At 43.5% G+C, this 13,605-nt stretch overlaps 1 protein-coding gene across 3 annotated transcripts in view; it reads left to right on the forward strand.

Moving 5' to 3' along the window:
• DDAH1 (dimethylarginine dimethylaminohydrolase 1) overlaps positions 1-13,605 on the forward strand; it is a 289,072-nt gene that overhangs the window by 261,181 nt on the left and 14,286 nt on the right. For all 3 annotated transcript variants that reach the window (XM_077450319.1, XM_077450317.1, XM_077450318.1), the window contains 2 exons: positions 1,141-1,214; positions 3,816-3,935. In XM_077450319.1, the coding sequence (XP_077306445.1) occupies positions 1,141-1,214; positions 3,816-3,935 (194 nt within the window). The remainder of the gene's footprint in view (positions 1-1,140; positions 1,215-3,815; positions 3,936-13,605) is intronic.

A 13,605-nucleotide genomic window follows, 5' to 3' on the forward strand; every position in this document is an offset into this window, starting at 1 on the left:
TCTGTCCCTGTGTGCTGTGTGAAGGAGGCATGTCCCTTTCCTCCAATAAACTCTCAGAGCTCGCCTCACTGAGCTCTGCAGAGTGTAATGTCAGCTCTCCGCCTCCTTTTTTCTGGAAGCTCAGACAGGCACTTTGAATGGTTGTACAGGAGAGCAGACCACAGAGAAACAGGTACAAGTTATGTAGGTGGATTTGTTTAATCTCTGTGTATCACCTTAGGCCACTGGGTTTATGTAAGAGTTTACAAACACTTTAAATGGACTTAATGACATTTTTTTATATTCGTTGTTCATATTTGTTGTAAATGTATGTAGACCCTAGTAACGAACTTCTTATTTTTCCCTTTTGGTCTGTTAAATATACAGTTCAAAGCATATTTGTTAAGTGCAAAACATACCTGTTGATCCTTCAGGTATTGAGATCACAATACTGAAATCTCCATCAGTGTTTTTAGCCCTATATCTACTGTCTTTCTGGACTACAGGAACACCTTCCCATGTTATGTAGAGGAGGGGGTGCTCTTCTGGGTTGCTAATGCTGCTTCTCTATAGATACAGCATAGTGAATGGGTGTTGTCACCTTAGAACAGGATGTGTCACTGGCAGAATCACCAGGGGAAAAAAGCCTGAAAAAAATAATAGAACCACCACATCAAAGGATGTTAAGCTGCTATGTATTACATTTTTGCTCTTGGGTTTCCATACGCTTTCATTTCAACAACTGTCTGAAAACCAGAGACAGATGGAAGCCATGCACGAACAGGGCATATTAAATTTACTATTTTGGCAAACCCAAAGATAAAACATTTAAAATGAATTCTCTGCTGTTCTGACAGCAACAGTATCATATAGTGCTGATCTTGCTGCTACCTCCTGACCCTCCAGATTCCTATTGGTCCATTACTATGACGGGCTGCCCCGCTGACCAGTAGCATTGTATTGGAGGCAGAAAGGAGTGGGCAACCTTTAGCACGTCAGAAGGACAAACTGGGTTTCGGCTGTAATGGCAGTGTTCCGGTTTTATTATTGTTTCTGGGATTTATTTATTTTTTTGTTAAGTTATTTTTAATTTTTTTCTTTTAAATAAATCATCAGCATTACCAACTTCATTCATTGTGTTTTATTTGTGTTACTTTCCAGGACGTGAGTTCTTTGTCGGGTTATCAAAAAGAACCAATCAACGAGGTGCAGAAATACTGGCTGATACCTTTAAGGTCAGACCTGTGTTTATGTCTTTTTCTTTCTTTTTTTTTTTTGCTGTGAAGAGAAGACAAGAAGACACTCTTATGCTGACCATACAGAATTGATTATTCGTTGGTCAAAAGCGAATTGGCCGCTAATGGACAGAATAAACTAGTTTCTATTATCGTTTCCATGTTCGTAGTGATCGTTTGATAACACTAAAAACATATAGAAATTATAAAGACCGAATATATATTATTTTAGTTTAAATTCTAACATGCAGGTATACACTTTAATTGAAACGATAAAAGTTTTTGCTTCGGATCCATCGACATTAGCCAGGCCCACGGTCAAAAAATGTCAGTAAAGTTGCATTCACTAACGGCACAATTGTCGAACGATCTTTCAGAAACTGTCCAGTTTCGGCCGAAATTCTCTGCATGTATGGGCAGCATTAGGCTGGCCGTACATGGCTCAGTTGTTTTTTGCTCAGACAAAAAAAACTGAAACGATTTCCCCATCAACACAATTGAGGTGGATGGGGGAATCCTTCCATCTGTGTCATTGTATTTTGACAGTGGAGGAGTCAGCTGGACTCTTCTGCTGTCAGATTACACTGAGCAGAGCTGCAGCCTATTGGAACTAAAGTTTTCCAGCAAGCCTATTTGTGAGCAGTTGATCAAGCGATCAACTGCACTTGAATGGGACCGGCCATAGGCGGATTTAAATTTGGCCAGTCACTGCTGAACTGTGTGAATTTTGATCCATCTGTAGTCATCATTAAGCTGCTCATACACTGCTCAGATTTCAGACAATTCCTGTTGGCTCGGGTGAAATTCAAGCAATGTATGGTCCTGCCAGCACTTTTCTTGAAGGAATCTGTCAGAAAAAATTGTTGCCTGAACAGTGCCTGCAGCCACCATTCAGGTGGTCTGACAGTTAGTGGTGCCAACTGTCAGGATACAATGGTCCATCAAGGGGAATGCATCTATCCATGATGCCTACTGTGGATTATGGAATGTGTTGAAGCTCATTCACATTGATGACCTGAAGGTGTAAAACCAGGTGGTTTTATTGCCCCTGCCCAACCGCCCACCTAAAAGCAATGCAGCCACTTAGGGCTGTACCCATGCTGCAGCTTGCTTTGCAGCTGTGTCAACAGTAAAATGGCATGTTGCATTTGGCAGATACTGCTGCAAAATGTGACCCATTCAAGTGAATAGCGCCATATCCCAAACATCCTGCAACTGCATACAATCCACGCCATTGCAGCATGGTTGTCCGATATTTTGAGTTAAAACAGGCGGCAAGGAGGCAACATATTACCTCCTCACCTGTCAAATTCCCTCTGCCACCAGGGATCACTTTTTAGAGGAGCAGCTACACATTACCATTGCATGTGGTTGACTTGAATGAGTCATGTTTAGCAGTGATTACTCACAGCAGAAGCTGATCTGCAGGTGCCAGGCACTGGATGTCCGCATGAACCTGCCATCATCAGGCAGACACAGAACTGAGATCTGCCTATGTGAACAAGGCAGATCTCTGTTCTGACGGGGTTAAAGGATAGATTTTGTGTCTGTCAAAGCAGGGAATACAATCCATCACTTCCCTAGGTTAAACCTGCAAGCATAGTATAGTAAAACTCTGGCTAGGCACACATTTAACCTTTTGATCACCCTAGATGTTTAACCCCTTCCCAGCCAGTGTCAGTGCATTTTCTTAAAACTGATCACTGTATGAATGTCACTGGTTCCTACAAAGTGTCTGTTAGTGTCCGATGTGATCGCCGCCATTACTAGTATAAAAAAACAGATCAATAAATAAAAATTCCAGTGTATATATACCATAGTACAGTGATGGCGACCCTTGGCACCCCAGATGTTTTGGAACTACATTTCCCATGATGCTCATCTACACTGCAGAGTGCACGAGCATCATGGGAAATGTAGTTCCAAAACATCTGGAGTGCCAAGGTTCACCATCACTGCCATAGTTTGTTGAAGAAGCTATAACGTTTTCACAAACCAATCTATATACTGGGATTTTTTTTTTTAACCAAAAATATGTTGCAGAATACATATTGGCTTAAATTCATGAATACATTTTTCTTTTATTAGATATGTGTTTTTTAGCAGAAACTAAAAAATATTATGTATTTTTTTCAAAATGTACTTTTTTTTGGTTTATAGCGCAAAAAAATAAATGCAGTGGTGATCAAGTACCACCAAAACAAAGCTCTATTTGTGCGAAAAAAATGATATAAATTTTATTTGGGTACAGTGGTGCATGACTGCGCAATTGCCAGTTAAAGTAACGTAGTGCAGTAGTGCAGTATCGCAAAAAAATGGCCTGGTCATGAAGGGGAGTGAACCATCTGGAGGTCAATTCGTAAAAGCCAGTCATAGGTAAAACAAAGCTCAGCCAGTTCAGCCGGGATTTGATCCATCTATGGGCAGGCTGGTTGTACTGAAGTCGATCCATGGATTGACTTCAGTACAACCAACCTGTCCGATTACCAGAAGTAATCATGGTTTTTCTCTGCCTATTGCATCACCTATGTATTTCTTAAGTAATCCAGGCTGCTAGAGGAAGTTTTTAGTATTTATTCCTCTGTGATTTCTTTTCTGCAGGATTATGCTGTTTCCACAGTCCCTGTGTTGGACAATTTGCATTTAAAAAGCTTTTGCAGTATGGCCGGACCAAACCTCATCGTCATCGGTTCAAGCGAGCCTGCACAGAAAGCTCTGAAGGTAAATACTAGACTTAATAAAATATCTGCAAATAAGCCCCGGAGCAGGACTTGTCGGGGGGGGGAATGGGTGTTTTGCATGCCCCGTGAAACAATGTAACCGGAATGAAAGATGTCTGTTCATCCTCACACTCTGTTTAATGTTCTGTATCTGGAATGATGTAACCCGTATTATACCTCTAAGAGGCTCTGTGCCTTTTGCCAGATTAATGTTTAATCACCCCCCACCCCCACCCCCACCTCTTGGCCGCATGAAGCCTCTGGGCAGAATCTAGGTGGCTTCTTAGGCTGGTGCCATATATCCAGATCATAAAATAAAACCTTTGGCATTATTAGATCTCAGGGAGCAAAGCCAAAGCATGTATTAGATCACTGTCAACATTCCTGAGAGTTTCACTCTACTGTGTGCATCCTGTATATGTAATTCAAGCCGGATCTGAAACCGGGTAAGTTGGGTAAGAAACAAAATGGCCTGGCATTTAAAGCTGGACTCCAGGCATTAAAAAAAAACATGGGCAGCACAGTGGTGTAGTGGTTAGCACTTTCACCTAGCAGCAAAAAGGGTTGCTGATTCAAATCCTGACCACGACACCATCTGCCTGGAGTTTGCATGTTCTCCCTATGCCTGTGGGGGTTTCCTTCGGGTACTCCGGTTTCCTCCTACACTCTAAAGCAGGGGTCTCAAACTGGCGGCCCTCCAGCTGTTGCAAAACTACAAGTCCCATGAGGCATTGCAAGGCTGACAGTTACCAGCATGACTCCCACAGGCAGAGGCATGATGGGATTTGTAGTTTCGCAGCAGCTGGAGGGCCACCAGTTTGAGACCCCTGCTCTAAAGTCATGCTGGTAGGTAATCGGATCCTGTCTAAATTGGCCCTAGTATGTGTATGAATGTGTGTTATGCCGCGTACACATGACCAGACTTATGTCCGACAGACTTTCGAAGGAGTTCTGCCAGAGTTCTGACGGACTTTCCGAATGAGCGGACTTGGCCACACACAATCACACCAAACTCCGACGGATTCGAACGTGATGACGTACGACTGGACTCGAATAAGGAAGTTCATAGCCAGTAGCCAATAGCTGCCCTAGCGTCGGTTTTAGTCAGACTAGCACACACAAGAGCGGATTTCTGGGTCTGGCAGAGTTCTGGTGGAAAAATTTGAAGCATGTTCCATTTCTAAAGTCTGTCAGACTTTTGCGAATCAAAAGTCCGTTGCAGCCCACACACAATCGAATAGTCTGCCGGAATCATTCCGTCAGACTTTGGATGTTGAAAAGTCCGGTCGTGTGTACGGGGCTTTAGTGACCTTAGGTTGTAAGCTCCTTTTGAGGGTAGGGACTGATGTGAATGTACAATGTATATGTAAAGCGCTGTGTTGACGGTGCTATACAAGTACCTGAAATAATAATAATGGGTTAATTAAGTTAGGGTAAAAAAAAAACTTTTACATAAAACTTCTATAATGCAGCATCTCGATATAACACCAAGCACTAAGATTGGGAGAGGGAGGGTTGGCACTATGAGCCAATCAGGGCTCTGTTGCTTAGAAGGAAGATATCTTATTGGTGGGGAGATAAGAAGAGTGATGTTATACTTGTGCTGCTGCTCTTTCTATGTCCAATTACTAGTTAGGGCAGATCTTGGAACAGGCTGCATTTCTTAAGCACTGTGTAGCCTCTAGGGAGGTCTAGAACCTGGTCATGCTAGAAAATTTTATTCCCATACACAAATGACTTCCTTCTCTCTAGTCCTGCAAGTTCCCAACAGTCTTGGACTGCTCCATATTTATTTAGCACTCTGGTTTTCAAAAACGGGGAGGAAGCTATTCACTGTTTAAAAAACAGTATTCGGGTTTACTGCAAAAAACGCTGCACAGACTCGTGCATCTGGCGTTAGCAACTCGTAGGCGTTTTATCCCTACAGGGTGCTTACTTGTACAGTGACGCTACCTTTAAGTTTTATGTAGGAGTGAAACGTATTAGAGTTAGTGACATCAGATGCACAAGTCTGCGCAGCGTTTTTTTTTTTTGCAGTAAACCTGATTTACTGGCTTTAACCGTGAAAGACTTTTTTGCCCTCTTTTTCTATTTTTTATTTTTATTTTAAGACTGGAGTCAAACCTGGAAATGTTGTCTTGCACAGGCTTGGCTGAACAGAGTTAAGGATCCTTTGGCACATTAAAATAAATAGATTATATATGTCACCAACCCTAACACATTTCACATATATAACATACACACACACACACACACACACACACACAGTGCTGGGACAAGGTTGTCCGGGCAAAGATGCCAAACTGGGCCCCTATTCATGATGTGCAAGCTTAGAGGATCCTATACCCAGCAGTCACTCACTTGTTAAAGTCACTGCCGTTGTCACTCCTGTCAGCCTTGCAACAGAAGGACGGTGACCCCCAGTAAACCATTGCACCTAGGGCAACTGCCCCTTCCGCCCGCTCCATGTCCCGGCCCTGTATCTGTGTGTGTGTGTGGCCGCGTACACACGGGCGGACTGTTCGCCCAACTTTGTCCGCTGAACAGTGTTTCGGCGGACAGTCCGCTCGTGTGTGGGCTTCAGCGGACAGTTTCAGCGGACAGTCTGACGAACAAAGTTTTTCGGAAATCCCGTAAAACTGTCCGCTGAAACTTGGTTTGAGCGGACAGTCCGCTCGTGTGTAGGCTTGTTCGTCAAACTAAGTCTCGCGCATGCTCAGAAAGAATTTACACGCCGAAGGTTGCATTGCAGTGTATAGGACGTCGTTTTTCTAGTCCCGTCGTGCGTGCCGTTCACGTCATCGCGCACGGTTTCAGCGGACTGTTCGTTCATCGTGTGTGGTCAAGTCCGCTCATGCTAATTTTGAGCGGACTGTTTGTCAAACTGTTTGACGAACAAGGTTGGGCGAACAGTCCGCGCGTGTGTACGCGGCCTGTGTGTATGTATATATATATATATTAATGCATATATGAAGTGATCTGCTTGCTTGGTATTCAGTTTTAAAGAAAACTTAGAGAACTATGGAGCCTGACCTCCTTCTCCCATGGCTCTAATACAAGTATCAAAGGAACAGGAATCAACATGAAAGCCAGGCATTTAGAATTTTCAGAATGTAGCCTAGATTTTTTTTTTTTTAATGCAAGGTCTTCCTAAATCTGTAGAATACTGAAAGTGGCTTTTGATATGCTGGCAACTATGGCAGCCTTCATATTTCACTCAGCATGTTAATGCACAAAATGGTCTGTTTATTTATCTTGAATCCCATCCCAACATAATTTATTTGTACTTTGAACAGATTAAATGTAATGTATTGATTAATTTTGTGTTTTTATCTACGTGGAGTTTAGCAATAAAGGTTTTGTAAAGGCAGTAGGTTTTTTTATCTTAATGCATTCTATGCATTAAAGGGGTTGTAAACCTTCAGTGTTTTTCACCTTAACCACTTCAGCCCCGGACCAATTGTCAGCCTAAGGACCAGAGGTCTTTTTACAATTTCGCACTGCGCTGCTTTAACTGGTAATTGCGCGGTCATGCAATGTTGTACCCAAACAAAATTTGCGTCCTTTTCTTCCCACAAATAGAGCTTTCTTTTGATGGTATTTGATTGCCTCTGCGATATTTATTTTTTACGATATAAAAGGAAAAAGACTGAAAATGTAAAAAAAAAAACAAAGATATTTTCTACTTTTTGTTATAAGAAAAATCGAATAAACAAAATTTTAGTCATACATTTAGGCCAAAATGTATTCAACCACATGTCTTTAGTAAAAAAAAATGTCAATAAGCGTATATTTATTGGTTTGCGCAAAAGTTATAGCGTCTACAAACTAGAGTACATTTTCTGGAATTTACATAGCTTTTCATTTATGACTGCCTATCTCATTTCTTGAGGTGCTAAAATGACAGGGCAGTACAACCCCCCCCCGCCCCCATGACCCCATTTTGGAAAGTAGACACCCCAAGGAAATTGCTGAGGGGCATGTTGAGCCCATTGAATATATATTATTTTTTTGTCCCAAGCGATTGAATAATGACACAAAAAAAAAAAGAGTTTACAAAAAGTTGTCACTAAATGATATATTGCTCACACATGCCATAGTTATATGTGGAATTGCACCCCAAAATATATTCTGCTGCTTCTCCTGAGTACGAGGATACCACATATGTGGGACTTTTTGGGAGCCTAGCCGCGTACGGCACCCCGAAAACCAATCACTGCCTTCAGGATTTCTAAGGGTGCAAATTTTTGATTTCACTCCTCACTACCTATCATAGTTTCGAAGGCCAGAAATTCCAAAATAGCACAAAACCCCCCCAAATGACCCCATTTTGGAAATTAGACACCCCAAGCTATTTGCTGAGAGGCATGTTGAGTCCATGAAATATTTTATATTTTGCCACAAGTTGCAGGAATATTACAATTTTTTTTTTTTTTTGCACAAAGTTGGCACTAAATGATATATTGCTCACACATGCTATGGGCATAAGTGAAATTACACCCCAAAATAAATTCTGCTGCTTCTCCTGAGTACGGGGATACCACATGTGGGGGACTTTTAGGGAGCCTAGCCACGTACAGGACCCCGAAAACCAAGCACTGCCTTCCGGATTTAAATATAAAACGCTACCAAAAAAAACTGTTAGCGATCGCAGGGATCAGGCCTGACTCTGCGAACGCTGCAGTTATGTGTTTAGTGTTTTATAAGTCACAGTGATCGATCAATACTGCACTTGGGTGGGCTGGGCAGAGGGGCAAAACGCAGGTGCTAGCAGGTATCTGGGCTGATCCCGCTAACGATGCGTTTTTTTGGAACCCTAAACTGCTGGGGACGCTAGTATAGATCTGATCAGATCAGATATTGATCTGTTCAGATACTATACCACTACGGGAGGTGTATGCTTTGCGCGTGGGTGTTAGCGGTACTGGCACTAACCTAGCGCTGCCTGGGGCGACGCAGACCCTGACCCTAAAACCTAATTGATATCACCCGCCGGGTGATCAGGGGGTTAAACCTTTATTGGGTAATAAATGGTGGGTGCCCTGATGCTATAAAAAGCAAACTAACCAGAGTCACCCGTAACACTTATACGGTGATCACTGGTGAAAGGGTTAACTAGGGGCAATCAGGGGGTTAAAATCTTTATTAGGTAGTATATGGGGGTCCCTGGCGCTATATAAAAACCTGCCGGGGAACCTAAATAACTAACTGGCTAACCAGCGTCACCAGTGACACGTATACGGTGATCGCTGGTGAAAGGGTTAACTCTAGGGGCAATCAGGGGGTTAAAACCTTTATTGGGTAATATATGGGGGTACCTAGCGCTATAAAAACCTGGCGGTGAACCTAAAAAAATAACTAGCTACCTAGCAGCACCAGTGACACTAATGCAGCGATCAGAAAAACGATCGCTTAGTGACACTGGCAAAAGGGGGTGAAAGGGTTAACTCTAGGGGCAATCAGGGGGTTAAACCTTTATTAGGGGGGGTAGGGGGCTACCCTGGACCTAACACTAACTGCCCTGACAGTTTTTACTGTCACAACTGACACTAAATGCAGTGATCAGTAAATAAATGATCACTGCAATCAGTGACACTGTGACTGGGAGGGGGGGGGGATCGGGGGGTAATTTGTGTGCCTATGTGTACCTACGTGTCAGTGTAGTGTTGGTGCACTTACTATTGTGTTCTCCTCGCAGTCCGGTCAAAAAGACCACCCCGAGGAGAATGACATCACTTCCTCCCTGCCTGTGTTTACACTACACAGGTGGGGAGAAGCTTCTCATTCGCCAGGAGCGATCGAGAGGGGATGGCCAGAAACCAACGGCCATCCCCTCATCCCGGATCGCTCCTGAAGCGAAGCAGACCGCCGCAGCCAGCGGGATGGGGTCCGATCGGACCCCCCACCCGCTGGAAGGCAAGCACGTACATGTACGTGCTTGTGCCTGTCAGTGCCATTCTGCCGACGTACATTGCCATGCGGCGGACCTTAAGTGGTTAATGCATACTATGCATTAAGGTGAAAAACCTTCTTTAGTGCAGCTCAGAGCTCCCGTTTTACTTACCTGAGCCCGATTGTTCCTTCATCAGGGACGAGCACACCCACTCCAGCCTGTGTCTCGAGTCCTGATTGGATAGATTGATAGCAGTGCAGCCATTGGCTCCCGCTGCTGTCAATCAAATCCAATGACACAGGAGTCTGGAGGGTGGAGCCGAGTCTTGCTATCTGTGACATTGGACTCAAAAGCAGGACACAGGAGTGCGCCCTCACAGGTTCCCCGAGGGAGATTGCTTCTCTGGCGGAGCACTCCAGAAGAGGAGGAGCCAGAAGAGCTGCTGAGGGACCCCAGAAGGAGGAGCAGGGCCACTCTGTGCAAAACCAACTGTGCAGAGGCGGTAAGTATAACATGTTTGTTAAAAAAAAAAAAAAAGTTTAGTTTTCCTTTAAAAATAAAAAAACCTTTTTGTATGTAGAAGCCACCCCAGCACTCCCTAATTACTTGCCTAAACCCCTTCTCTCTCCAGCAATGTCCACAAATGTCTAAGCCATCCGGAACACTCCTCCTGATTGGCTCCCACGACTGTCAATCAAAATAAGTCAGCCAATCGGGAGAAGGGGGCAGGGCCAGGTCGGGGCTCTGTGTCTGAATGGATACACAAAGCTCTGGCTCAGGTCAGGTGCTCGATAGGAGGGAGGGGCCAGGACCTGAGAAGAGGAGGATCTGGGCTGCTCTGTGCGAAACCAGCTGCACAGAGCAGGTAAGTATAACATGTTTGTTATTAAAAAAAAAAATAGACTTTACCAGTCCCCTTTAAACTGACTCAGGTGAAGCACTCCACATAACAGCCTTTAATTTTATTTTATTTCAATTTTTTGGTGGAATTTACAGTATATTGGTAACCGGATTGTAGCCTCTAGTAGTCTCTTCTGATTGCTTCTGTGCCTGAGAAAATGCAGGCTTATTCCATGGAGCATGAGATGAAGGCTGCACAGCACAGAACAACATGACAAGAGGATACAGTCCCACATTTAAGGGCCTATTCACATATGTGTGTTGCAACAATGCACAAACATTAACATGCGTTTTTACATGCAATGCATTAAGAAGACCATTCATTTTAATTGGGCCACAATGCACCAAACACACTTTTCTTAATGCAACAAACATTGCTCACATCTGTGCGCTGTGGTGCGTTACAATGTATGTGTGCTGCATGTTGTGTTATTGTATTGGGGTGCTATTCAAAATGAATGATTAGGGGGCAGCACAGTGGTGTAGTGGTTAGCACTCTCACCTAGCAATAAGAAGGGTCACTGGCTCAAATCCCAACCACGACACCACCCGCCTGGAGCCTGCACGCTCCCCCCGTGCCCACATGGGCCCCCCCAGGCACCCCACACCCCAAAGACACGCAGACAGGCAAATTGGCCCAAAAAAATAAAAATGAATGAATGGTTAGCAACATGTAGAAATAAAACACCTGCTGCTTGTAAATGTGTCCTAACACCCCTACAGGCATTTAGGCGTGCTTACAGGCATCAAAACATTTGGGGTTTAATTCATGTAAATAAATTATTATTCTGGATATTGAAATAAAATAACACTCAAGTGCTAAACACACCTAATGTTTAGTTTACAAGCGCCAATTTTTTTTTTTCTGCCGAAACGCCGCTGATCCTGGATGCACTGGCAGTAGGGTTTTTTCTCCTGCCACTAATGTAGGATAACATGCAGGGGAGTTTAGAGGCAGGAAAAATAAAAACGCCAGGCGTGGGGGAGTTATGAAACTTTGGGGTCCTATTGTATATTTGGCTGTCTATTTTAGGCACATTCGTCTATAAGCTCCGCTGATTCCCGGGACTGATGTAGGCAATTCTGTGTGTTCTGTAAAGCACAGTGGAATATGTTGGTATTGGACAAATATGAGTAATAAAAGTCTTGAAGTATCCCTAGACTCATGGTTGGTACACGTACAAGATGTACACCGGAATGCCTTCTCTTTGTTCCATGTTCTCTGACTTCTATAGACAATATTGTACTAAGGTTAATCCATGAGATGCAATGGAAATATTTGCCTGAAACCTTATGCTACCTCTGAAAGAATGATAAACTACTGATATCTTTAAGCGTTTGCAAATAGACCTGGAAAACATTAAGCAGCTCTGCCAGAACTCTAGGGAGCTGATGCACTCGAACAAGCTAGAGGGATAAATGGAAAATGTTATCTATAAGGCGCCATGGAAAGTACAATATGTATGCTTTCCACTAAATCATATATACTTAGAAAAACTGTGGCGAAACAAGCATTGCTGATTTCTCCCTTTGAAAATGTGAATTGCCTGGCTCTCACAATGATCCAACGACTTTAGTATTTTTAAGGTAATGACCTAGAGCAAGTTTGCAGGCTAAACTCATTTTCTTCATTCCTCTAGATCAGTGACTCAAAGTATTGATGCTAGGGACAGCCAGGCACATAGCATCTGTAGAAGAAGGTAATTCATAGCAGCCTCCTTTTTTTTTTTTTTTTTTTTTTTTATCCTTCATTTAGGCCCCTTTCACACCGAGGTGGTTTTCAGGCGCTACAGCGCTAAAAATAGCGCCTGTGTAGCACCTGGAAAAAACGCCCCCCTTCACTCCAGTGTGAAAGCCGGAGGGCTTTCAGACTGGAACGGTGCGCTGGCAGGACGGTGAAAAAAGTCCTGCTAGCCGCATCTTTGGAGCGGTGTATTCACCGCTCCTAAACCACTCCTACCCATTGAAATCAATGGGGCAGCGAGGCTATACCGCCGGCAATGCATCGCTGTAACGGCAATTTGCGGGCGGTTTTAACCCTTTTTCGGCAGCTAGCAGGGGTTAAAACAGGCCCGCTAGCGCCCGCATACCGATGGTACCGCTAGCGGCCACATAACGACGGTAAAGCGCTGCTAAAAATAGCGGCGCTTTACTGCCAACACCCGCACCGTCCCAGTGTGAAAGGAGCCTAAGGGGCACAGGTTTAGAAGGATGGAGGAATATGTTTATTTTTTGTTCAATCAGCTCACTGGCTGATAGAAAATTGTATAGATAGATAGTCGCCTTTGGCCAGCTTAAGTCGGCCAAGAATAATTTAATCAAATCTCATCATGCTTCAGTTTTTTGTGCTAGTGTTTTCGGCTAGGAAATCCACCTCTTTCAGGGTCTACCATCGCACTTGGAAAGCATATTTCACATGGTGTGAGGAAAAGCATTTCTATTCTAGGAAATGCTCCGTAGAGCATATCTTTACCATTTCAATCTGGTCTTGATCACCATTTTGGCCTTGAGTACCATCAAAGAATATATCTTGTCTCTAGCCATTCTCTTTGAAAGACCACTAGCCTCTTATTTCTAGGAAAAAGGCCTTTGTACAAGGTGTTTCTATTCTACTATAACTCCACCTGTATGTTTTCTTGTGACTACAACTAGCTCTGTCGGATTTTCCCTTTGCCCCTTTCAGATACATTCCTAATCTGCCCATGCTTTCCCATAAGGTTGCCTCTGCAAGGCAAGTTTCTGAGTTGGCAATAGTTTGTAGAGAACCATTTTTGTTCTACACAGACACCAGGTAGTCTGGAAACTTAGGATATTGTATTTCAATCTTTGTCCTGTTGCAGTACATCCCAATACAAGTTCTCTCCATTGCTTGAACAAG

This window comes from Lithobates pipiens, unplaced genomic scaffold, assembly GCF_037356315.1.
Source record: "Lithobates pipiens isolate NorthernLeopardFrog02 unplaced genomic scaffold, aLitPip1_a1.2 Scaffold_23, whole genome shotgun sequence".
Lineage (NCBI taxonomy): Eukaryota > Metazoa > Chordata > Amphibia > Anura > Ranidae > Lithobates > Lithobates pipiens.